At 45.6% G+C, this 27,420-nt stretch overlaps 1 protein-coding gene across 2 annotated transcripts in view; it reads right to left on the bottom strand.

Moving 5' to 3' along the window:
* lsp1a (lymphocyte specific protein 1 a) overlaps positions 1-27,420 on the bottom strand; it is an 88,875-nt gene that overhangs the window by 47,594 nt on the left and 13,861 nt on the right. For both annotated transcript variants that reach the window (XM_055649527.1, XM_055649526.1), the window contains exons 2-5: positions 20,206-20,370; positions 16,275-16,707; positions 14,200-14,339; positions 95-341 (exon numbers count right to left, since the gene is read on the bottom strand). In XM_055649527.1, coding sequence (XP_055505502.1) covers positions 95-341; positions 14,200-14,339; positions 16,275-16,707; positions 20,206-20,370 — 985 coding nt within the window. The remainder of the gene's footprint in view (positions 1-94; positions 342-14,199; positions 14,340-16,274; positions 16,708-20,205; positions 20,371-27,420) is intronic.

The raw sequence follows: 27,420 nt of genomic DNA, 5'->3' as shown, positions 1-27,420 counted from the left end.
ACCTCCGACGCTCCAGTGAAAACAACGCCTAGTGAGTTGGTGTCATGACTCAACAACTATAGGAATTGCCATTAAGACGGGGAGTGGTGCCTACCTCCTCCTTGGCCTGCAGCTCCTGCTCCTGCACTTGTCGCCGCTGCTCCTCTTCCTCTCGTGCCTTGCGCCGCTCTTCCCTCCTACTATTCAGCTCCTCCAGCTCCAGCTCGTTGTCATGGCCCCGCTGCCTCAGCCGCTCGTACTCTTGCGTCTCCTTCTCGTCCAGACTCCGGCGGATCTGCTCCAGCTTCTGCTCCGCCTCCAGCCGTGCCAGCTCTCCATCCTCTTCCACTTCCGGCAACTCGCTGCAATGGGGGGGCAGAGCACAGCGAGATCAAACATCTACCGACAACATCAACTCAAGAAGCGCTCGACATAAACATTGCCCCAAAATTAATGCAGCTTCACTGTTGCTCCTGCAGTAATCTGCGGTGCAGCAGTAGAGTTGCTGCCTCACAGCCAGCACAAGAGACCCGGTTCGATCCTGACCTCAGGTGCTGTCTATGTGGAGCTTGCACGTTCTCTTTGTGGGTTTTTTCCGGGTACTCCGGTTTCCTCCCACATCCCAAAGACATGTGGGTTTGTATGTTTATTGGCTTGGGTAAAATTGTAAATTGTTCTAGTGTGCGGGGATCGCTGGCCGGTGTAGATTCGGTGGGCCGAAAGGCCTGTTTCCGCGCTGTATTTCTAAACTAAATTGAATTAAACATGGAAAACTGTTAGACACACAGATTAAATTACAGTGAAAGGGGGATTTGGTTAATTTTACCTGCACATGCGACATAAATATGGAAGAGGGATATGGCTAAGGAAAGCAAGTGACTGCAAGATTATATACAAGGAAAAGCTAATCTTAATGTTCTAGTCTGATCTCCTGGCTAGATGTAATGTGAATGGAAATACAAAGCCCAGGCCAGCTTGTCCAATATCATGTGAGTTGTCAGCATTGTGTGGGAAAGATGACAAGAATGCCAGAGATTACTGGATCACTTCCTGGATCTGCGTTTCATTGTCTGAGTTTAGGAAGACCAAACCAGCTGCAACTGCTCTAAACATTGCTGAACCAGGAAAGGCAATTCATCAGCCGAGGTGGAGCACCAGGAACTGCAGATGCTGGTTTAATGAAAAATGACGCAAGGTGCTGGAGTAACTCCGCTGGTCAAGCTGCATCTCTGGAGAACATGGATCGGTGCTGTTTCGGGGCGGGGCCCTTCTTCAAAAGACTTCATCAGAGTTCTATACTTTATACAAGCAACAATTGTGCGGCACAGTGGCGCATTGAGTAGAGCCACTGACTCACGGCACCAGAGACCCAGGTTTGATCCAGACCTCAAGAGCTGTCTGCTCAGAGTTTGAACATTCACCCTGTGACCGCGTGCGTTTCCTCCGGGTGCTCCAGTTTCCTCCCGCATCCCAAAGACATGCAGGTTTGTAGGTTGTGTAGGAAGGAACTGTAGATGTTATTTTAAATCGAAGGTAGACACAAAATGCTGGAGTAACTCAGCGGGACAGGCAGCATCTCTAGAGGGAAGGAATGGGTAACGTTTCAGATCGAGATCCTTCTTCAGACTCATGTCAGGGGGAGGGGGCCGGATGAAGATAGAATGTAGTTGGGGACAGTTACGGGCCTGTCCCACTGACGCAACTTTTTCAGCCACTGCCAGTACCCGTCATAGGTCGTTGCAGGTCGCCGAAAATTTTCAACATGTTGAAAATCCAGCGGCGACCAGAACAAGGTACGACTCTTTGGGCAACTACGCACGGTCATACAGGCTTCACCCCGTGACATGTCGTGAGTAGTGAGTAGTCTCCTCAGTCGCCCACAGAGTCATAGCGTCTTCCTGGTCGGCGCTGGATTTTCAACATGTTGAACATTTTCGGCGACCTGCAACGACCTATGACGGGTGCCGGCAGTCGCCGAAAAAGTTGCGTAAGTGGGACAGGCCCATAAGACTAGTGGGATCCCACTCCTGGCCACATCTTCCCATCTCCACATCTTTCTGCTTTCCACAGAGACCGTTCCCTCCGAAACCCCCTGGTAAACCCGTCCCTTCCCACCCAAACCACCAGGTACTTTCCCCTGCAACTGCAGAAGATGCAACACTTATCCCTTTACCTCCCCCCCTCGACTACATCCAAGGACTCAAACAGTCTTTACAGGTGAGGCAGAGGTTCACTTGCACCTCCTCCAACCTCATTCCAGGTCAACTTCTCTGCATCGGCGAGACCAATGTAGGCTCGGCGATCGTTTTGCCGAACACCTCCGCTCTGCTTAACCTACCTGATCTCCCGGTGGCTCAGCACTTCAACTCCCCTCCCTTTCCCAATCTGACCTATCTGTCCTGGGTCTCCTCCATTGTCAGATTGAGGCCCAGCGCAAACTGGAGGAACAGCACCGCATATTTTGCTCATACTCAGCGGTATGAACATTGACTTCTCTAACTTCAGATAGCTCTTGCTTTCTCTCTCCATCCCCTTCCCTTTCCCAGTTCTCCCACTAGTCTTACTGTCTCCGACTACATTCTATCTTTGTCCTGCCCCCTCTCCTGACATCATTCTGAAAAAGGGTCTCGACCCGAAACATCACCCATTCCTTCTCTCCAGAGATGCTGCCTGACCCGCTGAGTTACTCCAGCATGTTGTGTCTACCTCAGGTCTGTAGGTTAATTGGCCTCTATAAATTGCCCCTAGTGTGTAGGGAGTGGATGAGAAAGTGGGATAACAGAGAACTCGTGTGAACGGGTGATCGATGGTCGGCGTGGTGGGCCAAAGGGCACGTTTCCTTGCTGTCATTCTAAATCTAAAAACGAGTTCAATTTAGTTTATTGTCATGTGTACTGAGGTACAGTGAAAAGCTTTTTTTTGTTGCATGCTATTCAGTCAGTGGAAAGACTGTACATGATTACAATCGAGTCCTCCACAGTGTACAGATACGTGAATAATGTCCAGTGCAATATAGTCCAGTAAAGTCTGGATAAGGATAGTCCAAGGGTCTCCAATGAGGTAGCTGGGAGGTCAGAACTGTTCTCTAGTTGGTGATAGGATGGTTCAGTTGCCTGGTAACAGCTGGGAAGAAACTGTCCCTGAATCTGGACTAACACTAAATGTTAATTCCCTACAATCACATTTCAGATTAATCAGCAACTTTGCTGATCAGTGGCATTATTGAGGACAGAATGGGGCTTTAATTGCAGTCCGTGTGCTTTGCGCCTGGTCAACACAGTTTGCTTTTTGTGTGTTTCTGCCACCAAAAGCCAATGCAGAGAGGTTGCAGTGTGCATTATCGACAGGATACATTACACCACAAGCCACGTATCTTTCAACACCATTTCCGGGCTGCACGTCCTCTCCTGTCAGTATGGACAAGAAGGAAGATCAAATGAGCTGCATCACCTCGTCCCCCCAGCGACTCACACCCTATCCCAATGTGTTGGCCACCAGCACTTTGTTCAACGTCAAGGTCAAAATCCCAGAGTCCCCTCCCAACACTACGGCACAGTGGCACAGCGGTAGTGCTGCTGCATCACATCGCCAGAGACCCAGGTTCGATCCTGACCTCGGGAGCCATCTATGTGGAATTTGTACCTTCTCCCTGTGACAGTGTGGGTTTTCTCTGGGTGCCCCGGTTTCCTCCCACATCCTAAAGACGTGCGGGTTTGTAGGTTAATTGGCCCTCTGTGGGAATTACCCTAATTTCCCTAGGGTGTGGGAAATTGACACAAAATGCTGGAGTAACTCAGCGGGTCGGGGAACATCTCTGGAGAAAAGGAATAGGTGACATTTTGGTTCGGAACCCTTCTTCAGACTGAGATATGAACGGTGAATATGAAACAGTGTTCGGGTGATTACTGGCCAGTGCTGACTCGGTTGGCCGAAGGACGTGTTTCAACTCAGTATCTCTAAACTAAACTAAACAAATTTCTTTCAACAGTACACCACGACCCAGGTTCAATCCTGATGATGAGTTCTGACTTTACAGAGTTTGCACGTTCTCCCTGTGCCTGCGTGGGTTTTCTCCGGGTGCTCCGTTACCTCCCATACTCCAAAGACAGGCGGGTTTGTAGGTTAATTGTCTTCTCTAAATTGCCCCTAGTGTGTAGGATGCAAAACTGTGATATCATGGAACTAATGTACAGGTGATCGTTGGGGAACTGTGGAAGGGTTCACCCTCACAAAGTGGCATCTACTGCAATTTCACATTAAACCGGCAGCTCTTTCATGGGCGTATAAACTCAAAAGCCTGTGGTCACCTCAGGAGATCAGCAATGACACAGCTGGGCGGAACTGGAGGAAGGAAGGCACCGCATAATCTTTACAGTCACATTGCACTGCACACACTGGCATCATTTAGAGTATAGAACATAGAAGAGTACAGCACAGGAACAGGCCCTTCAGCCCATAATGTCCATGCCCAACATGATGTCGCCATCAAATCTTATCTGCCTGCACATAATCCAGGAAGGAGATTGCAAACCTTGTAACCTGGTGCCCAGCCAACAACTTCTCCCTCAATGTCAGCAAGACAAAGGAGATTGTAATCGAGTTCCGTTCACACACCCTGGTATACATTGGTGCCACCAAAGTAGAGATGGTTGAAAACTTCAAGTTCCTAGGACGAAATATCATCAGATATTTGTCCTGGACCAGCCACATTGAAGTAATGGCCAAGAAAGCTCACCAACGCCTCTAATAGCTTGGAGACTTATGAGGTTCAGTATAAACCCCAACAACCCTCACCAACTACAGATGTGCCGTGGAAAGCATTTTATTGCATTGCATCAGAGCTTGGTTTGGGAACAGCTGCAAGAAATTGCAGAGAATTGTGGACGTAGCCGCCCTCGACTATCTTGCAAACCAACCTCCATTCCACTGACTCCGTCTACACTGCACGCTGCCTCGGCAAGGTCACCAGCATCATCAAGGAATAGTCTCACCCCAGTCATTCCCTCGTCTGCCCACTCCCATCAGGAAATAGACACAGAAGTTTGAAAAAGTATAACTGGATTCTGAGACAGTTTCTTCCCAGCTGTTATCAGGCAACTGAACTGGATTAGGGAGCGGTACTGACCACCCATCTACCTCCCTGGAGACCTTCAAACTATCTTTAATGGGATTTTATTGGCCTATATCTTGCACTAAATGCTTTACCCTTCGACCTGTATCTACACACTGTGGGTGGCTTGATTGTAACCATGTATAGCCTTTCCGCTGACTGGATAGCATGCAACAAAAAAGCTTTTCACTGAACCTCGGTACACGTGGCAATAATCTACACAAAACTAACCTAAGTATGGTCTTTTCACTGACTGGATAGCATGCAACAAAATTCCCTGCATATCGACCTGCCTCTTAACTGCCACTAATGTATCTGCTTCCACCAACACATTCCAGGCACCCACTACCCACTCTGTAAAAAAGCCTTTGCCCCATACATTTGCTTTACACTTTGCCCCTTTCACCTTAAAACTATACCGTCTTGTATTTGATTTTGGGAAAACTCCCTTCCCTATCTACACATCTAAGAATTGGTGCCACATGGAAGTCAGCCAGCACAACTCTGGATCAGAAGCAAAGATTCTGTGGGATTGTGTTACCTGAGAGACGAGTGTCGCGATGAATGTTCCTGCACCTCAGCCATCAGAGAAACCAAGTTAGCTTTTGCTTCAATGCAACACCAGCAAATAGAGAAGGACTTGCACAGGAAGGAAACTGAGCAATATAGCCACAGTACATGAAAGCCACAATGTTAACTCTTCACACAACAGGAAGCTGAGGGGTGTTCTCATGGTACACGCAGAGAGCACTTGCAAGGATGTTGGAGCTTGAGTTTAGTTTATTGTCACGTGTACGCTTGGGCCAGAATCCTTTTCCAGAATGAAAGTAGAGGTGTGGATATAGGTGGGGTGGGGTGGGGGGGGGACAGGTGGAACAAACTAAAGGCGAGAAAAGGTTAGGACAAATCTGGGCCGGCGACAGATGACCTCAGGAAGGTTTAGAGGTATATAGGCCCAATATGGGCAATTGGGACTAGATTAGTTGGGCCATTTTGGTCGGTATGGACGAATTGGACCAAAATGCCCATTTTCATGGTGTATGACTGTGACTAATAACACACAGGTTGCTTGGTCATAAGCTACGATTCTTAACACAACACAACCATTGAATGCATGTATCTCTTCTCTTACCAACCTTGGTACCTCTCCCCACAAAACTTAAACTGTGATATATCTGAGGTTAAAAAAGGTCTTCAAAGATTAAGAGTCTCAAAGACCACTATCAACACTGTGATGCACCATGCTGTTCCTCTCTTCCTAACTCTTAAATCCTCCAGATATTGCTGTCAACATCATTGAAAACAGCACAAACTACATTTCTAACAAATACACATCGTGCTGGAAGGGATCAGTGGGTCAGGCAGCATCTGTGGAGGGAATGGTCAGACGACATTTTGGGCTGGGACCCGTCCTCAGCAAAAAGTTTACGTGAAATTTAGCTCTGGAATTATTTCTATTTGCAACAGGACTGTCGCCAACCCATTTCCAGCAACTGTATGTTCTCCCTGTGACCTCGTGGGTTTTCCTCTGGGTGCTCCGGTCTCCTCCCACACTCTCAAGCCATACAGGTTTGTAGGTTAATTGGCTTGAGTATAAAAGATTGAAAATTGCCCCTAGTGTACGTGTATGGGGTGATCGCTGGTCGTAGGCCCTGTTTCCGCAATGTATCTCTAAAGTCTTAAGTCAAAGTCAATGCAATTAAAAATATTTACCAAAGGAGCAAATTTTTCTTGGAATTTTTCAAAGTGAATTGCAGGTTCTAAAAGTTTTTTTTGAGTTTAACACTATGTCTTTGAGTTACTCATGAAAAACTGCATTCATGATATTAGTAAAAGAAAATAGTTAACATATTCTTCTATTCATATTCCGAACACGAGGCAGCCTCTCATGCACTACGAATCTGACTATTAATATCTCAAGAAGGATTTCATGACACAATTTTATTTTCTTATTTCCCCTTTTCTCTGGAATGTCGGAGGTTGAGGAGAGACCTGATAGAAGAATATAAAATTATGAGAGGATTAGATAGGGTGGACCTTAATTCCCCCAGGGTGGAAATGTCAAATGCTAAAGGGCAGAGCTTGAAGGTGTTTTTTTTACACACAGAGGGCAGTGGGTGCCTGGAACACTTTGCCAGGGGTGGTGGTGGAGGCAGATATGATAGCGGTCTTTATGAGTCTTTGAGGTGGGCACATGGATATGCAGGGAATGGAGGGATATGGATTATGTGAAGGTAAATGTAGGTAGAGAGAGGTTGAGCAGGCTAGAACTCTATTGCTTGGAGCGCAGAACGAGGAGACCATTGCGTGGGGTATCTCTGGGTGCTCCAGTTTCCTCCCACATTCCAAAGACGTGCGGGTTTGTACGTTAATTGAAAAAGGGGAAGATACAGAATCCAGAATATAGGTCTCAGCATTGCCACGCATCAGTTCCACAGTCTGAAGAAGGGTCTCGACCCGAAACGTCACCCATTGTTTCTCTCCAGAGATGCTGCCGATCCTGCTGAGTTACTCTAGCATTTTGTGTCTATCTCCAATTGTCTTGGCCCTGCTCTGGGAGTAAGAGTGGGGGCGGAACCGGATCCGCAACGGCCGTGAGCCTCGATCGTTTGCCTGCTTCTGCTGCTGTTGGAGGTGAGACGTTGCACCGCGCCAGGGTCTTGGGTCTGTCCCACTTTGGCCGGCAGTTACGCGACAGGCCAGTGGCGCACGAAGATCTCATTCAGGACAAAGTCCACACTCCTCCACACCACTCCATGCGCCCGTCCCGCGCTACCCACGCGCTACCCACACGCTTGCAGGTCGCGTAAATGGCGAGCGAATGACAGCCAAGTGGCACAGGCCCTTTATACAGCTGCAACATGAGTTCACTATGGTTGGTTAGTTATCAATGGTCAATCTGGCATACACAGGACCCAGGACCATGCTGTAACAGTGACATTCAGGGTGATGACTAACATCTGGTAATCACACGCATGTGAAATCTGGCTCATGCATTGATCCACTGACTCATATCTTCCCCTTCAAACAATTAGCTCGTCCTTTTGCAAGCAATGCTCTAAATGCTCACCCACTTTCCCCCATGGCAATGTCTTTACTTTAGATTTTACTTTCGAGATACAGCATGGAGTCAGGCTCTTCAACCCACTGTCTGCGTCGTTCAGGGATCGCCCCATACACTAGCACTATCCTACACACTAAGAACGATTTACAATGTTTTAACAAAGCCAATCGATCTACGGACCTGGACACTTTTTGAAAGCCAGAGCACCCGAAGAAAACCCACGTGGTCTCAGGGAGAATGTACAAATCCGTACCGACAGCACCCAAAGTCAGGATTGAACCCGGGTCTCTGGCGCTGTGAGGCAGCAATTGCACCAATACTATAAACATGCTACTTGTAGAGTGTAAGGGATGAAAGCCTCAAGACTCTGCTCATCATGGTCTCATTAAACCCTTGGTGATGAACATTATTAAGCAAGGAGTAGGAGAAATGCTCCAAAGTCAGAGCTCAGTTGGTGAGTCACTGTGGCAGATGTTTTGTGAAAAGCGTGGGTGAAGACGTTGATGTCATGCTTCCTTTCTGTATCACAGCTAACTCCTCTTCAATGTCAGCACTCCTCCTGACCCGAGAGTTATTGGAAATAAGCATAGAAACATAGAAAGGGCACAACCATTGCATTTACACTTTCGGAAAGACACAACGTGCTGGAGTAACTCAGCGGGTCAGGCAGCATCTCTGGAGAACATGGATAGGTGACGTTTCGTGCCGGGACCCTTCTTCAGACTGATTGCCGGGGGAGGGTAAGAAAACTGGTAAAGCTCTGCCATGGTGACATAGAATGGGACAGCACAGGAACAGGCCCTTCGGCCCACAATATTTGTGCCGAACATGATGCCGAACAAGTTAAACTGATCTCATCTGCCTGTATATGATCCATATCCCTCTATCCCCTGCACTTCCATGTGCCCATCTAAAAGCCTCATAGACATTACTATCATATCGGCCTCCACCACCCAACCCTGGCAGTGCATTCTAAGCTCTCCACCACCCTCTGTGTAAAAAGACTTGTCCATTATACTTTCCCCCTCTCACTTTATAGCTATGCCCTCTAGCATTGGATATTTCCACCCTGGGAAAAAGGTTCTGACTGTCTATCCTATCTATGTGTCACATGACTCGCATGACCTGCCATGCTTTGTCCTTCCTGTATACTCTTCTAGCTTCCTTCCCCCCATCCAGCGCTCAATCTGAAGAAATATCCCAACCCAAAACGTCACCTATCCATGTTCTACAGGGATGCAGCCCGACCTGCTGAGTTAGTCAGGCACTTTGTGTCTTTTTTTTAATTATAAACCACCGACTGTAATGTTCCTTGTTTCTGTATTTATACTTTCAGCTGGGGTGCTGTATTCTGAAATGGCCCCACACTGACTCAAAGACCCATGAGTTATGCTCAATTACATTCATAATGTTGTACTTAGATGATTCAAACTCACTGGAGCATAGCCAGGTCCTAGTGCATTACATCATGCTTATAAACACAGTGCAATGCAGTAACATGTCACTTGCTAGACCACCCATGCACCAAGCATGCGTATTAGGCAACATTAAGGTGACTCATAATCGTCAAAAGTCTCAAAATGTTCGCATGCACCATAGTTTTAGGTTTAACATTGCCACGTGTACTGAGGTACAGTGAAAAGCTTTGTTTTCCATGTAAGCGGCACTGTGGCGCAGCGGTAGAGTTGGTGCCTTACAGCGCTGGTTCGATCCCGACTACGGGTGCTGTCTGTACGGACTCTGTATCTTCTCCCCGTGACCGGATGGGTTTTCTCCGGGCGCTGCGGTTTCCTCCCACACTCCAAAGACGTACAGGATTGTAGGTTAATTAGCTTCAGTAAAATTTGTAAATTGTCGTCAGTGTGTCTGATAGTGCTAGTGTAAAGTCTATCCAATAATATACCATACATAAATACAATCAAGTCAAACGTAAGTATGTGCTTGTAGAGCAAAGGGGGAGATACAGAGTACAGAATATAGTTCTCAGCATTGTAGAGCATCAGTTCCATAGACAAAGTCCAATGTCTGGAATGCGTTATAGGTGAATTGTACAGTACCCTAGCTTATGGAAGAACCATTCAGAAGGCACATAGAAACATAGAAAATAGGTGCAGGAGTAGGCCATTTGGCCCTTCGAGCCGGCATCGCCATTCAATATGATCATGGATGATCATTCAAATTCAGTACCCCGTTCCTGCTTTCTCCCCATATCCCTTGATTCCGTTAGCCCTAAGAGCTATATCTAACTATCTTTCTTGAATATATCCAGTAAATTGGCCTCCACTGCCTGCTGTGGCGGAGAATTCCACAGATTCACAACTCTCTAGGTGATAATGGAGGCGAGGAAGCTGTTCCTGAGTCTGGTGGCGTGTGATTTTAATTTTCTGTTTCTTCTGAGAGGATGGGAGCAGGGAGACGGAGAAATGATTAGGGTCTCTACCCGAAACGCCGCCCACGCCTTCTCTCCAGAGCTGCTGCCTCACCCGCTGAGTTACTCCAGCATTTTGTGTCTACCTAGGGTAGTTCAATAGTTGTTCATTATCACTTCCACAGACGTTGAGTGAAATTATTTTTTTGCATGCAGTTCAGTAAAGTGTTGCCATCCCTAATCACAATCTCTGATAGTGCTAAGTGTATAGAAATAGTCCACTGAGACGGCATGCAAGCGGAGTGAAGTTTTGGCGCCATTTCCAAAAGTCCGTGCTCGAGTCCAGCCATCGCCTCTGTGCCCACTCCTCGCCCGGCCACTTTCAGCCTTTGTGTCCCTGCAGCGCCTCCCACAGCCGGCCTTGAGGACGTGGAAGGTGCCAGATGGCACTCGGTGCCAGACACGTGCTGTCTCAGGTGAGCCAGGCTTGTGGCTGGAATCAACAGCATCTACCACCCACTTCAGATCATTGGCCAACACGACAAGGTCAGAACGTGGCTCACTGTCAACCAGGGCCTGGAGAAGGGCCAACGTATTGTTTGTAGTGGCTGGAGAGAGATGTCATTGTACTTGTGGCTACTGGCAGGATATCCATGTTTAACGGCAGTAAGTCAATGGTAAGCAACTGAATGAAATGCATCTCATTACAGTTAAACAATGTATCCATTAACAAGGTTGAGTGTACTGAATTCTTGAAATGCCAATGTACCAGAACCTGTACATTAGCTGAAGGTCATTGTATCCCATAAGCAAACTATCATTGTTCCAAGACTACCTATTAGCTGAACGTCAATGTACCACACTGTAACCGTTGGAAGGGAAGTGATATGTTGTAACGGGAGGATGCAAGAATCCAGAGAAAGGATCGGCCTTCTGGCACTTCGAGTCTGCTTTGACATCCATCAACTGGATGGCACAGTGGCGCAGCGGTAGAGTTGCTGCCTTACAGCGCCAGAGACCCAGGTTAGTTTCTGACTACAGGTGCTGTCTGTACAGAGTTTGTACGTTCTCCTTGTGAACATGTGGGTTTTATCTGGTTGCTCGGGTTTCCTCCCACACTCCAAAGAAGGGTGGGTTTGGAGGTTAATTAGCTGCTGTAAATTGCCCCTAGTGTGTGGGATAAAACTAATGACCATGTGAATGTTGGTCGGCACGGACCCAGTGGGCCATATCAATAAACTAAACTAAACGGATCATGTGCAGGCAGATCAGTGTTGGCCTTGGCATCATGTTCGGCACAGACATTGTGGGCTGAAGGCCTGTTCCTGTTCTATGTTCCAATAGGTATAATTCCTTCCCAAATCCATTCCCTCCAAATCTGGTCTACCCCTCCCCACCAACTATTGATTCTACACCCCAATCACCCAGCCTGCTCTCCCCTCTCCCCTCCCCAACAACTCACGTTCCATGGCAGCTTTTCCTTGACCTGATCCCTCCTCCATTCATCACATAGTCTGGATAACCCGATCTCTAGCCAACCTCTCAACATTCAGCCTGACCCAATCCAACTCCCCCAGCAGACGATGCAAGAAAGAGACTAAAGAGTGACCTATCTTATGGTCCTTGACATCTTGCTGCTCATGCACAGCTGCATTTCCTCAGGTGAAGACCTCCAACAAAATTGTGAGTGCAATTAAACATAATTAAAGGAAAATAGTTGGATTCAAAGGGCTTGAAGAAGGATTCCGACCCGAAACGTCAATTTATTTTTCTCCAGAGATGCTGCCTGACCTGCTGAGATACACCAGCACTTTGCGTCTATCTTCAAAGGGAATCAGCTCGGGTTACAGCTGTTTACTTTCACACAAAGTTTTAGCATCATGTTCAGTGCATGCATTGTGGGGTCGAAGGGCCTGTTCTTGTGCTGTATTGATCTATGTTTTTATTTTCGGTTCCTGTTCCTTTGAGATTCTTGGGATATTTTGCCCTATTAACATCCCTGGGGAAGCCCAGTGGTGTAGCTGATAGAGCCGCTGTCTCACAGCGTCAGTGACCCAGGTTCGACCCTCACCTCGAGTGCTGTCTGCATGTAGAGTTTTCACGTTCTCCCTGTGACCACGTGTGAGTTTGCAGGTTAATTGGCCTCTGTAAATTGACCCTAATGTGTAGGGAGCAGCTGAGAAAGTGGGATAACATAGAACTAGTGTGAATGGCTGATAGATGGCCGGCATAGACTTGGTGGGCCAAAGGACCTGTTTCCATGCTGTATCTCTAAAGTAAACTAAACTGTACAGATTTTTATTCTATGTTCTGACACTATTTGAAGCCTCAGGATTTATACTTTTCTTGCAGTTTGGATAAATGCAGCTGTAACATTTTTATTTGGAAATTGCATGACATTCAAAGAGATACTGGTTATTCTCAGAGAACGTGTTTTCAATTACAATATAATAATTTCCATACGATGTCTTCCGTGGTATCTTTGCCTCAAACAATAGCAGAACTAACTGACTTGAAAGCAATTTCATTTCTAGTGGTTTAAAAAATGTCAGATTCAAATGTTGTTATAAAGCAGAGTTGGAATGGTGGTGGACTTGAACTTGAGGGGGGGGGGGAGGGGGGAGGGGGGAGGGGGGAGGGTGAAGAAAGAAGCATAAAAGTATTTTCCTGACCAAAATCCCCCGTGTGGGATGTAGAATTTCACTCTCAATTTAACATTCACTCGGATGTTGCCAGGACTCGAGGGCCCGGAGCTACAGGATGAGGTTGAGCAGGCTAGGACTTTAGTTGTTGAAGTGGTAAAGGGTATAATTATAGAGGTGTATAAAATCACAAGGGGGATAGATAATGTGAATGCATAGAGTCTTTATCCCAGAGTAGAGGAATCAAGAACTCAAGGTATATAAGATCATGAGGGGGAGAGATAGGGTAGGGCATGATCTTTTACCTATGGTAGGGGAATCAAGATCCCGGGGACAGAGCTTTAAGGTGAGAGGGATAAGATGTTTAATAGGAACAGGGAGAGAAACTTTTTAACACAGAGAGTGGTGGGTATACGGAACAGATGAGGCAGGTCCAATAATAACATTCAAGAGACACTTGGATAATAACATTTATGGGAAAGGTTTAAATAACATGGATAGGAAAGGATATGGGTAAAATACAGGCAGGTGAGATTAGTGCAAATGGGGCATCTTGGGGCGAAGGGCCTGTTTCTGGTTCTGTGCTGTATGACTATGACATGCTGCACTGCATACACAGTGGTTACCTCCCAATGTTCTTGAGTACATTGTGTATCACTCTATGATATCCCGTCTTCTTCCCCTACATTATCAGGCTTCTGTACAGTCCTTCCATAAGCTGGGGGCACTGTCCCGATTCAATTCTACTACCATTGTGGACTTTGGAGCTTGGCTCTGGAGCTGTTGAGCTACAATGCTGAGAACTATATTCTCCACTCTGTGTCACCCCTTTGCTCCACCTATTACACTTGAGTTTGACTTGATTGTGTCTATGTATGGTATTATCTGATCTGATTGGATATGATGCAAAGTAAAGCTTTTCATTGGACCTTGCTACACATGATAATAATAATCCTAAACCTAATACCTACATACTTAGTTGCAACAAATTGGAAATATGTTTCTACTTTTCCTGCCTTGATATCCAGAACATTACCTCTGTACTATCTTGGTCGTTCTGTAGCTCTGATACGCTGCCATTTTATTTTGCACACAGTCATTTTCCTCTTCATAATGAAGATCTCCAATCCATGACCTGGGTGCGATGGAAAGTTTCATCTCGTTTTCTTTTGGTCTCTGAAGAACAGACAATTAAACATGAACTCCATGAATTCATTCATTCATTAATCAATCTGATTCATTTTTTAATTCACAAATGTTATGTTTGTCTTCGTAGGTCAGGGCATTGAGTATAAGAGTCAGGAAGTCACGAAGCAGCTCTATTGGACTTTGTGTGCAGGAAGGAACTGCAGATGCTGGTTTAAACCGAAGACAGACGCAAAATGCCGGAGTAACTCAGCCGGACAGGCAGCATCTCTGGAGAGAAGGAAGGGGTGACGTTTCGGGTCAAGACCCTTCTTCAGTCTTCAGACTTAAAAGGATCTTGACCCTAAACGTCAGTCATCCCTTCCTTCTCCCCAGTAATGCTGCCTGTCCCGCTGAGTTACTCCAGCATTTTGTGTCTGTCTATAGGACTTTAGTCAGGCTGCATTTGGAGTATTGCTTGCAGTTCTGGTTGCCTCATTACAGAAAGGATGTGGAGGCTTTGGATGGGGTGCAGAGGAGGTTTACCACAATGATGACTGCATTATTAGCTATAAGGAGAGGTTGGATAAACTTGGGTTCCTTCTCTGCAATGCCGGATGTTGTGGGGAGACCTGATAGAAAGAAGTATCTAAAGTGTTGAGAAAGGGTACACAGTTGTAGGATGGAAAATAGCAATGACGAGAGGTGATAGCTTTATAGACAATAGATAATAGGTGCAGGAGTAGGCCATTTGGCCCTTCGAGCCAGCACCGCCATTCAATGTGATCATGGCTGATCATCCCCAATCAGTACCCAGTTCCTGCCTTCTCCCCATAGCCCCTGACTCCGCTATTTTTAAGAGCCCTATCTAGCTCTCTCTTGAAAACATCCAGAGAACCTGCCTCCACCGCCCTCTGAGGCAGAGAATTCCACAAACTCACCACCCTCTGTGAGAAAAAGTGTTTCCTCGTCTCCGTTCTAAATGGCTTACCCCTTAATCTTAAACTGTGGCCCCTGGTTCTGGAGTCCCCCAACATCCGGAACATGTTTCCTGCCTCTAGCGTGTCCAAGCCACGCTAGAGGCAGTGTTTAAGGTGAGAGGGGCAAAGTTTAAAGGAGATGTCTGTAATTTGCTGCCAGGGTTGGTGGTGGAGGCAGACATGATAGTGGCATTCTAGCAGCGTTTGGATAGGCACATGGATTTGCAGGGAATGGAGGGATATGGTTCACGTACAGGCAGATGAGATAAATTTATCTTGACATCATATTCAGCCCAGACATTGTGGGCCGAAGGGCCTGTTCCTTGCATCAGTGTTCTAGGTTAGTATAGGTGTGTGGAACTCTGCTAGTTATTCCTCTCCCCACATCAACATCGCACACCGTTGGATCAGACACTGGGTAAAGCTCTCTTTATTTAGACAAACTAGAGTTCAGTGACATACACAGAGCTGCACTTTGTCCATCTGGCTGATTCAAACCATTGCTTGTGGTAAGATCGATCAAGTTCATCTATTAATGGCAAATCATTGCCAGGTGATTAGCCAATGGGAACTTGTTTACAAGTTCAAGTTTGGGCAGCAGGGTGGCACAGCGGTAGAGTTGCTGCTTTACAGTGCCAGAGAGCCGGGTTCGATCCCGACTATGGCTGTCTGTGAGTTTGTAGGTTCTCTCCGTGACCGCGTGAATTCTCTCCGGGTGCTCCAGTTCCCTCCCACATTCCAAAGATATGCAGGTTTGCATAGATTGGCTCCAGTGTGTTAGAGAGTGCGAGTGTATGGGGATCGCTGGTTGGTGTTAACTCGGTGGGCCGAAGGCCTGATTACGTGCTGTATCTCTAAACTAAAGTAAAGTCAAAGAGTCATCTAACACGGAAACAGGCCCTTCAGCCCAACTGGTCCAATTAGCCATCTTGGTCAGCATGGGCAATTTGGCTGAAGGGCCTGTTCCCGTACTACATGACTCAGTGACTCGATTTTTTCCCCTTACCTTTTCAATCTCCACCTTCCATCTCTCTTTTTCCATTTTCTCCTGGTCCAATCTCTCTCCCTCTTCTCTCAGATACTTCAATCGTTGTCTGTCCTCCATCTGAGCTCTCTCCACCTCCTCCTTTTCCTTTAGCTTCCGCTCACACTGACGGCTCTCTTCCGCCTGCTCCTGTTTCCTCTGGTGCATCCTGCTCTCCTCCTCCATCTGCCACGTCTTCAGTTTGCCCATCCCTGCCTTCTCTTGGTCCTCCTGCTCCCTTCTCTCTCTCACGGTGAAGCTGAGCCCCACGGTGGAGTCGGTGACGTGACCTTCCTCCGACAATCCCTGCTCCTCCCTCCGTTTCTGCCGACGCTCTTCTCTTCTCTGAGTCCAGTCACTGAAGCCCTCATCCTCATCCAGGGCAGAATTGGTCGACTTGCAGTTCAAGTCATATCTGTGATCAACCAAGAAGAAAAAACAATTAATTAATAAACTCTTATTTATTAACGCAGAACCCAAAGTACTGGAGTAACTCAGCGGGTCAGCCAGCATCTCTGAAGGACATGGATAGGCGACGTTTCAGGTCGGGATCCTTCTTCAGACCTGAAGTGATAACCTACCCATGTTCTCCAGAGATGCTGCCTGAGCAGCTGAGTTACTGCAGCACTTTGTGTCCCAATCAAGATTCCATCATCTGCAGTTCCTTGTGTCTACATCTTACTGCTTCCTAACAACTTGCCAACTTGATTATGACCTAGATAAGCATAAAGTGCTGGAGTAACTCAGCACGGTTAAGCAGCATTCCTGGGAAATTATGGATAGGTGATGTTTCGGGTCGGGACCCTTCTTCAGACTGGAAAACATGTATAGGTGACGTTTTGGGTTGTGAGCCTTCTTCGGATTGAAGAATGGCCCTGAGCCAAAATGTCACCTATCCAAGTTCTCCAGGGATGCTGCCTGACCTGCTGTTACTCCAGCATTTTATGTCTTTCCTTGGGAAACCAGCATCTGCAGTTCCTTGCTTTAACTTAATGCTGATAATACTTAATAACTTATTTTACTTAAAGAAGTTATCCTTGCTCTCTGTTTGCTGAATTTCATCCACACTAATGCTATATTCTAATCCCCTGAGCCAGTGTTTTATGTAACAAACCTTTACGTGGTGCCAGAAGTGGTTGCTTAATCTTGCAAGGCATCCACAGAGACCCACTTTGACAAAATACAGCAGTAACATACCCTGTGTCACTGTCGAGATGACTGTTTACTGGAAATAGCCCATAAGCTAGGGTACATCCACCCCATTGTAAACATTGCACTTTGTCTATGGAACTGATGTGTTACAATACGGAAAACTATATTCTGCAATCTGTATCTTCCCCGTTGCCCCACCTATTGTACTTGAGTTTGATTTGGTTGTATTGATGTATGGTATTATCTGATCTGTGTGGATAGCAAATCACTATACCTCGGTACACGTGACAATATTAAACCTAAACCTTTTCCTCCTGAAATTGTGGTGCCACTGTCATACTGCAACTAAAGGAAGTTTTTCTCCAAAGAATTTAGGTTGCACCAACTGCAGTCTCTGAAGGTCACCAATGGACTAAAGCCATGCTGAACGACCACGAAGAACTAACATTGAATTTTTCCGGCACTTCCCAAAAACATTTGTAACGGTGTGTACAAAAAATACTCATCCTGCTTTTAATTAGGTTGATGATTTCTTGCCAACAAAAAGCTTGGCTCAGAAAGAAAGTTAACATTAACAGTGCGGTTTCCTCTATTGTGTAGTTTAATGTCTTTCTTCAACTGCCTGGACAGTAATACGAGTCAACTCACTGTAGCCACTGTGTTCTTTGTAAAGCAGATTCATTGAAACAAGATGTATTGCTAATTCCTTGCATAATCTGTCATCGCAGATTGGGAAGCTGCCACGACATTTTATGCGGCATCAACGTTTTGTAAACTGAGATCACACGTTAGGTCTCAGTCAAACTCAACCATCCCGCGAGCACTCAAAGGGCATTGTGAATACTTGCATTCACTTCTGGCTCTCTGTACCTTTCAGTAAATGTAATTCAACATTTATGTCGCTTTCCAGGAACTATCACAACATTTCGACTGTAGAGTAGCTTGTGTTTTTTCAAATGCAAAGCTGACGTGTGTTGGAGCGTGCTCCTATAGAAGCCGGGAGCTCTCCGGGATCAGGCCCGAACAGCCACTACTCTCTGCACTTTCCATCCAGGCAAGCTGGCTACAATCTCCCCTTCACAAAGATGTGTTCCTTGCTACACTCAACACACTCACAATTAATACACCCAATACACTCACAAATAATACTCAATACACTCCCGATTACTATACTCAATCCACACAATTAATACTAAATAAAAATCACAGACAAAGCACGCATACACACCCAACCCTCGCGATTAATATTAATACTCTATGCACTCACAATTAGCATGTTCAATACACTCCCAATTAATACACTGGATACATTCCTAATTAATACACCCAATATTCTTGGGATTAATACACCCAATAAATTCAAGATTAATACCTTAATACACTCACGGTTGCGCAGCAAAAACCTGCTCTATGACTGCTCTGGGCCTGCATTCACTGGAGTTCAGAACGATTCAGGGGGGAGGGGGGATCTCAGTGAAACCTACCCAGTAATGAAAGGCCTGAATAGATGCCTGAATGGATGTGGAGAGAATGGTTCCAGTGGTGGGAGAGTCTAGGATCACATAAGATTCCAAAATTGCTTCCAGGTAACATCTAGTTAAAAAATGATATTCTAGTGATATTCTTTCTCATTTCCATTCTATCTTCTGGCTTAAACAGCAAAGAAGTCAGCAATACATTCTGCATCACAATCATGTTGTATAAAATGGATGCTAGATATTTGTAAATCACATTCGTTGTGTAAATGGAACAGCAATTTCAATATAGTGACTGATTGGCATTCAGGTTGAGGTTTAGACTCCCAATGGAGCGACACAATGGCGCAGCTGGTAGAGCTGCTGCCTCACAGCGCCAAAGACCCAGGTTCGATCCTGACCTCGGGTGCTATCTGTGTAACATTATGAGGCTGTTAGATAGGCACATGGATATGCAGGGAATGGAGGGATATGGAGCAAGTGCAGGCAGAGGAGATTAGTTTAACTTGGCATCATGTTCAGCAGGGTCATAGTGTGTCAAACCAGCCTGTTCCTGTACTGTTCTATGTTATATGTTGCACACCAGGCTCAGTAAATGCAGAGCCCATCAACAGGAATCATGAATCTTTGAACTTCCATAAGGTGAACAGGCAGCAGTAAGGTTCAGTGGCCCCATCTCACAATCTGACCACATTGGTCTTGTGCGCACTATTTAGTGGATGGCGGTTTGGAGATCCAGTATGGGAATAGGCCTGTCAGCCCACCCTGGCCCACTCTGACCATCGATCACCTGCTCACACTAGAAACCCTTCTTCAGAAGTTTCGACCCGAAACGTTGCCTATTTCCTTCCCTCCATAGATGCTGCCTCACTCGCTGAGTTTCTCCAGCACTTTTGTCTACCTTCGATTTTCCAGCATCTGCAGTTCCTTCTTAAACACTAGATGTATGCTATCCCATTTTATCATCCACTCCTTACACACCTGGGACAATTTACAGAGGCCGGTTAAGCTACAAACCGCAGACAGACAGAACACCGAGGTAAATTGGTCCAGACCCGAAACAATGCACGTATTGAAAATTGACACAAAATGCTGGTGCAACTTAGTCTGAAGAAGGTCCCTGACCAAAACATGGCCTATCCTTGTTCTCCAGAGATGCTGCCTGAGTCGCTGAGTTACTCTGTCCCATTGTGTCTTCTATTGGTGTCATAATGTCTATCAGTGTGTTAACTAGATCTCAGAGTTGCTAGAGAGGTTTTATAAACCATGCAAGGTGATGGACCTACTGGTTTTCCTTGGTCGTTCGGTGGCTTTCAAATGCAGGCGTGGATGGGGTGCTGCCGGCGTAGGACCCATTCTCGTCATCGTCATAGCGACGCGTTTCACGCGCCCGTCTCCGGCGCTCCCGAGCTATCTCCTCCTCATCTTCTATGCTCCGCTGTGCAGTCAACCTGTCGGAAAAGAGCAACACAAAATTACACCAGCCTCCTCACAGCGGCCGGCAATTAATTTAGTTAGCGATGATAATTAATGCTATCTAAATAGCATTTCGATATTTACAGTAGGTCTAAATAAATATCTAAGATCTAAGATATCTATCTTAGATAAACAAGACATATATATATATATATGTGTGTGTGTGTGTATACTGTATATATTTGTGTGTATATGCATAGATATATGTGAGTGTTTGAGTGTAAAGTGGAGACATAGAACATAGAACAGTCGAGCACAAGACCAGGCCCACAATGCAGAGAATGGTGGGTATACGGAACAAGTTGCCAGAGGAGGTTGTTAGTTTAGTTCAGTTCAGAGATACAGCATGGAAATAGGCCCTTCGTCCCACCGGGTCCACGCTGACCAAAGATCACCCATTCGCACTAGTTCTATCCTACACACTGGGGACAATTTACAGAAGCCAATTAACCCATAAACCCGCATGTTTTTGGGATGTGGAAGGAAACTGTAGCGCCCAGAGGAAACTTGCGCGGTCACAGGGAGAACATGTAAATTCTGTACAGACAACACCCGTAGTCAGGATGGAACCTGGGACTCTGGCGCTGTAAGGCAGAAACTCTATTGCTATGCCACTGAGGCAGGTACTATAACAATATTTAAAAGATACTTGGATAGTTACATGGATAGGAAAAGGTTTAGAGGGTTCGGGGCCAAATGCAGGTAAATGGGAGCAGTTCAGATGGGAATCAAGGACAAGTTGGGCCAAAGGGCCTGTTCCTGTGCTACATGTCTCTATGACTCTGTGTCATATGTCAATAGACCTCTCCTTATCGGAACGTGACCATGATAAAAACACAAAGTGCTGGAGAAACTCAACAGGTGAGGCACCATCTGTGTGTGAGGGGCAACGGACCGACGACTTTGCGGATTGAGATTGAAGAAGGGTCCCGGGCTGAAACGCCATCTTTCCATTCCCTCCACAGATGCTGCCTGACCCGCTGTGTTCCTCCAGCACTTTGTGTTTAGCTCAAGACTCCGGCATCTGCAGTTCCTCGATCTTCCTGGCACCATAATGAAGATGGGATACAATTGTTTTGCAGCTCGTGAATGTCTTTGCTTGGAAACAGGTGAATGAACCTTTCACAAGGGGTTCCTCCTACGAAACCTTTGGCAGAGAATCAGAGAAACCACACAGAAACACTGTGTACCTCTTCTCATACTGGATTTGCAATTCATATGCCAAGCTTTCAACACAGGTTCCTGGGGAGGATGGAAGTGCATACAGTCTCCTTCAGTGCAAGATTAATTTCAGAAAGAGACCACATTCAAAATGGCTTCATCAGATGAGGAAATTGGCTCCACTTCATTTCACTGAAATAAACCAGCCAAGCCCAACAGTTTAGATTACAAGCAGACATGTGTATTTGGGGAAAATAATTCTCTGTATTCACTTAAGCACTACAAACAATGTGTATCTTTGGAACATCAAGGATTAACTTAATCTAATCAAGACCACCGAGATGAGACTCCACTAGCGCCATCAACATGCAATTGTGTGTAAATTCTTGTTTGTAGCTTGGGCCGGCACGGTGGTGCAGCGATGTAGTTGCTGCCTCATAGCGTCAGAGACCCGGGTTCGATCCCGACGACGGGTGCTGTCCATATGGAATTCGTACATCCTCCCTGTAACTGCATGGAGTTTCCTCTCACACTCTAAAGACATTCCATTTCTGCTGACTGGACAGCACGCAACAAAAACACTTTGATTGTACTAAACTAATCAAATGTAACGGTGCCAGAGTGTGGCAACTCTCTGCGTGTTGGTCTCAGAAGAGGATCTGCTATCGTTCATTTCAATCATCATACTCTTTGATATCTTTATTAACATTTATCCTGTATCTGGATCTTTCGGATGGCTTGATTGTGCTCATTTACAGTCTTGTCTTTGACTGGATACCATGCTGACAAAAGTGTTTCACTGCACCTCGGTACACGTGCCAAAAATAAACTAAACTAGTTTTAATAGGAACATGAGGGGCAACTTTGTTTTTTACACAAAGGGTTATGGGTGTATGAAACGAGCTGCCGGTGGAGGTAGTTGAGGCAGGGACTATCACAACGTTTAAGAAACATTTAGACAGGTACATGGATAGGATAGGTTTAGTATGGGCCAAACGCAGGCAGGTGAGACTAGTGTAGAAGAAGCACGTGGGTCGGCATGGGCAAGATGGGCCGAAGGGCCCGTTTCCATGCTGTAAGACTCTATGACTCGAAACTAGTGAAGATGAAGGATGTTTAAAGGAAAGCTGGATTTGCCTGCAGAGGAAGTTGGTAACTGGGCTGCAAGACACATTAACGTGTTAACACTTGAAATGTTGGCCTCTCTGTTGTTACTTTGAGACAGGAGCCTCACGGTGAACAAATCCTGAACAAACTGCAGCTCAACAGGTTTCACATTTCACGTCTCTTCTATCCGTGTCTCCTTATCTCACACTTTCTATCTCTTCATCTCTGTCCTTTGTCCAACTATCTGCCTATCAACCTCCCCACCCCTCACCTGTACCCACCTATCACTTATCACTGAACCACCCTAACACCAAGTGAACAGTGGTCTTGAGCTACTATCTACCTCACTGGAGACTTTCGGACTATCTTTAATTGGACTTTACTGGACTTTGTCTTGCACTAAACTCTATTCCCTTTATTATGTATCTGTACACTATGGATGGCTCAATTGTAATCATGTAAATTTTTTCCACTGACTGGTTAGCCCGCAACAAAAAGCTTTTCACTGTACTTTGGTACGAGTGACAATAAACTAAACTAAACTAAACAAAACACTTGCCAGGCTTAATTCCAAACCCACCTCTTTTCTAGCTTCCACCCCAATATTACAATCTGCCTGAAGAAGGGACCCAGAATGTCATGTATCCTTGGTCTCCAGAGATGCTGCCTGACCCGCTGAGTTACTCCAGCACTTTGTGTCCTTTTGCGTAAACCAGCATCTGCAGTTCCTTGTAGCATCATTCTAAACCCCCCTTGCCTGTATGTTATCCTGGAGATTTCAAACATAACTACATAAAACCTAGTTTAAAATGCATTTTCCGACACAAATAGTGCAAAGGCTTCACAGATCAATATTTTCTTGGCTATCTTTTTACTTTTGTACAGGCTAGATGGAATTTTGCGGTTTGGTAGCAATTTTGTGAATGCGCACAGGGAGACAGATTCCTTTGGTACAAAGTAATCAGTTACTTATAATAGTAAACATTCAGAAACAGTAAAGAGCTTGTCATCACACCATTGTGGCAGAATTAACTTCCAGAAACACCACGCACACAATGACAAGAATGGGAAGGCTCCTCATCTTTCATTCCATCTCAAATAACAATGAGGACCTTTTAAAGGAGATTTCATCGTGGAATCAGGCACTTCGGCCCACCGAGCCCGCACCGACTAGCGATCCACCCCAGCGTACACTAGCACTATCCTACACACTAGGGACAATTTACAATTTTACCGAAGCCGATTAACCTACTAACCTGCACGTGGATATGTTTTATTATCCACACGTCACCTGTTTACTTTCCCTAGAGGTGCTGCCTGACCCATTGAGTTACTCCAGCATTTTGTGTCTGCCTTACATGCAAATCTATTCACATTCGAGTCATTGCATTTCTTAAAATGACCTCATTTCTTTGGACCTTGTATTGGTATAAATATGGTAACAGTGACTTCATCTCCTTTGGTGGTGCAGATGCATAGCCTTGGCCAGAGATAAACTGAAAGAAATGGCAGTTCACACCTCAGTGCCAATATGTAGAATAGTTTCCCTCAAGTACACGCTATCTGATTTGTGGAGTGATACAAGTCATGGCCAGCATGCAGTGACAGAGGTGGAAAGAGGTGGAGGAGTTAGTTAGTGACACTGAATGGCTCAGTTTTTATTAACTTCATGACCTTAACAGCTGTCAGGAAATTCCACGATGTATTAGTAATTTGAGATTCGTCATTTGGTGTTGCCAACTATTCTCACCACAGCATTTGTGACTGAAGTGGTAATTGTTTTCTCAATTAACACTATCTATAAGTATTTGATTATGTGGCTCGGAGAAAGGCTGATTTAACCAGAAAAATAACGCAGGAGACTGCGGCACAAAATGTGGCAGCTTCATAAGTTCGCAAGTCATAGGAACAGTAGTAGGCCATTCGGCCCGTCGAGTCTACTCCACCTTTCGATCGTGGCTGATCTTTCTGCCCTCTCAACCCCCTTCTTTTACATTCTCCAACAACGCATGTTCGGCACAGACATTGTGGGCCGAAGGGCCTGTTCCTGTGCTGTATTCTGCGTTCTATCAAGTAGAGTGGTATTGATGTTTATTGTGTCCCCTTGCTCACAAATGCCCCACTCTTTGGGATCTCCAGAAAGATGCATTCTATTTAAATCAACAATGTATTTCAGTGTAAGTTCAATCTTGGTCAGAAATGTTTAAATCCAACCACCCACATGTTGTGATGAGCGTTCATGTCTATTTCTTTAGAGTTTAGGGATTTAGACTTTAGACATACAGGGTGGAAACAGGCCCTTTGGTATAACGAGTCTGCGCCGACCCGTGATCACCCCGTATACTAGCATTATCCTACGCACGAGGGACAATTTATTATTTAGAGAAGCCAATTAACCTACAAAGGTCTTTGGAATGTGGGGGGAAACCAGAGCGCCCGGAAAAAACCCACGTGGTCACAGGGAGAATGTGCAAACTCCATACAGACAGCACCCATAGTCTGCATCAAACCCATGTCTTTGGCGCCGTGAGGCAGCAAGTCTACTGCTGCATCCTTGTGCCGCCCGTCATAATAGTGGATAGAAAGACCACTCTACTCCAGCTTTCTGTACCCACTACTGTAATCAGTCTAAAGAAGGGACCTGACCCGAACCGTCATTGGTCCATTTTCTCCAGAGATGCTGCCTGTCCCGCTGAGTTACTCCAGCAGTTTGTGTCTATCTTCATGCTGCCTGACTCGTTCAGTTACTCCAGCGCTTTGTGTTCGACTCTGGGAAGTTTGTGTCTTGCATCGGGCATCAGTTAACAACCAAACCATTTGGTTTTAATTAAAGCAGGCTGGGGGATAAATGTTGAACAGAACAAAATTGGTCACTTGTGCTCTTCTTTGAAGATTTATGATATTTACCCAATGGAATGGAGAAAGGGATATCAATTTAACACTTTCTTTCACCAATGAGGCCGCCAACACTCATCACTTGATCAACGTGTGTTGGCCTGATTATTATACCTGAGGCCCTTAAGTAGCACCCAGAGACTCATGCATAAAAACAAAAGCTGACAGCTTCCAACTCAGCCATAGCTAGCAAAAGAGAGCATCAAAAAACACCAGAAAGGGTTATTAACGTCAGAACATTGATGGGCTTTGGGTCTTGGCAGATTAGAAGTCCCATGGATATGCAGGAAATAGAGGGATAAGGATCATGTGCATGAGTTGGTGTTGGGATAATGTTCAACACAGACATCGTGGGCCAAAGCGCCTGATCGTGTGCTGTACTGTTCCACATTCTATATGACCATTGTGTGCAACACTTGACATCAGAGATATTTCTGCATCAACTGAAGATGCAAAGTTCCTACTCTGGCAGCCTAATGTTTTTTCCAGACTATTTCCCATTACTGGATCAGAAATTTATGAGGATGCTGCCGGGACCTGAGGGCCTGAGCTATATGGAGAGGTTGGGCAGGCTAGGACATTTTTCTTATGAGTTCAGAAGGATAAGGGGCAATCTTTTCCGTAAGTTTAAAATTATGACGGGAATAGATAAATAGGATGAATGCACAGAATCTTTTACCGAGGGTAGGAGAATCGAGAACCAGAGAACATAGGTTTACGGTGAGAGAGGAAAGATTTAATAGGAACCTGAGTGGTAACTTTTCACACTGAGGGAGGTGGGGATTCGGAACGACCTGCAAGAGGAGGTAATTAAGGGAGAGATTCCAACAATATTTAAAACACACCTGGACAGGTGCATGGATAGGTAAGGTTTAGAGGGATATGGGCCCAACATGGGCCGGTTGGATTAGCATAGTTGGGGCATTTTGGTCGCCCTGAACGAGTTGGGCCGAAGGGCCCATTTGCATGCTGCACGTCACTATGACGTCAATACGAATAGACTCTCCATCTCGATGTGATCTGTTCGGGTGGATCATGGATGATATGTAAAAAACTCTATCTAAATTCTTTGCTGCATACCGACTATATTTAAATCTAATCCCATCACTCGAGTCTTGAAACATTCAGTTGTCCACTGCCTTTAGGAAAAAGTACTTACAATTTTAATTAAATTATTTTATGAACGAATGCATCCAAATTTCATTCCTAGTTGTCTTAACCATTAGTTTTATGTCCAGGTTCCTTGATCACTGGGTGCAGAAGAGGTTTGCCAGAATGATGTCTAGATTAGAGGGTACTAGCTATAAGGAGAGGTTGGACAAACTTGGATTGTTTTTTCAGTGTTTGAGGGTAGTTTTCACTGATAGAAGTATATAACATTATGAGACATAGATAGGGTAGACAGTCAGAACATTTTTTCTCCAAAGTGGAATTGTCAAAGACTCTTAGACATAGATTTAAGATGAGAAGGGGTAAAGTTTAAAGGTCATGTGTGAGGCAAGTTTAGTTTTACACAGAGTGGTGGGTGGCTGGAATGCACTGCCAGGGGTGATGGTAGAGGCAGAGATAATAGCAGTGTGTTTTATGAGACATTTGGATATGCACACGGATATGCAGGGACTGGAGGGATAGGGATCACATGCAGGCAGAGGAGATTAGTTTAACTTGGCATCATGTTCGGCATGGACATTGTGGGCAAAAGTGCCTGACCCTGTGTTGTGCTGTTTTAAGTTTAGCTTAATTTAGGTAAGAGATACAGTGTGGGAACTGGCCCTTGGCCCACCGAGTCTGTGCCAACCAGCAATCCCCGCACACAAGCATCATCCTACACACTAGGGGCAATTTACAATTTTTACCAAAGC

This window comes from Leucoraja erinacea, chromosome 18 (genome assembly GCF_028641065.1).
Source record: "Leucoraja erinacea ecotype New England chromosome 18, Leri_hhj_1, whole genome shotgun sequence".
Taxonomy (NCBI): Eukaryota; Metazoa; Chordata; class Chondrichthyes; order Rajiformes; family Rajidae; genus Leucoraja; species Leucoraja erinaceus.
The sequence above is the reverse complement of the archived record's forward strand: the minus strand, read 5'-3'. Positions and strand labels throughout refer to the sequence as shown.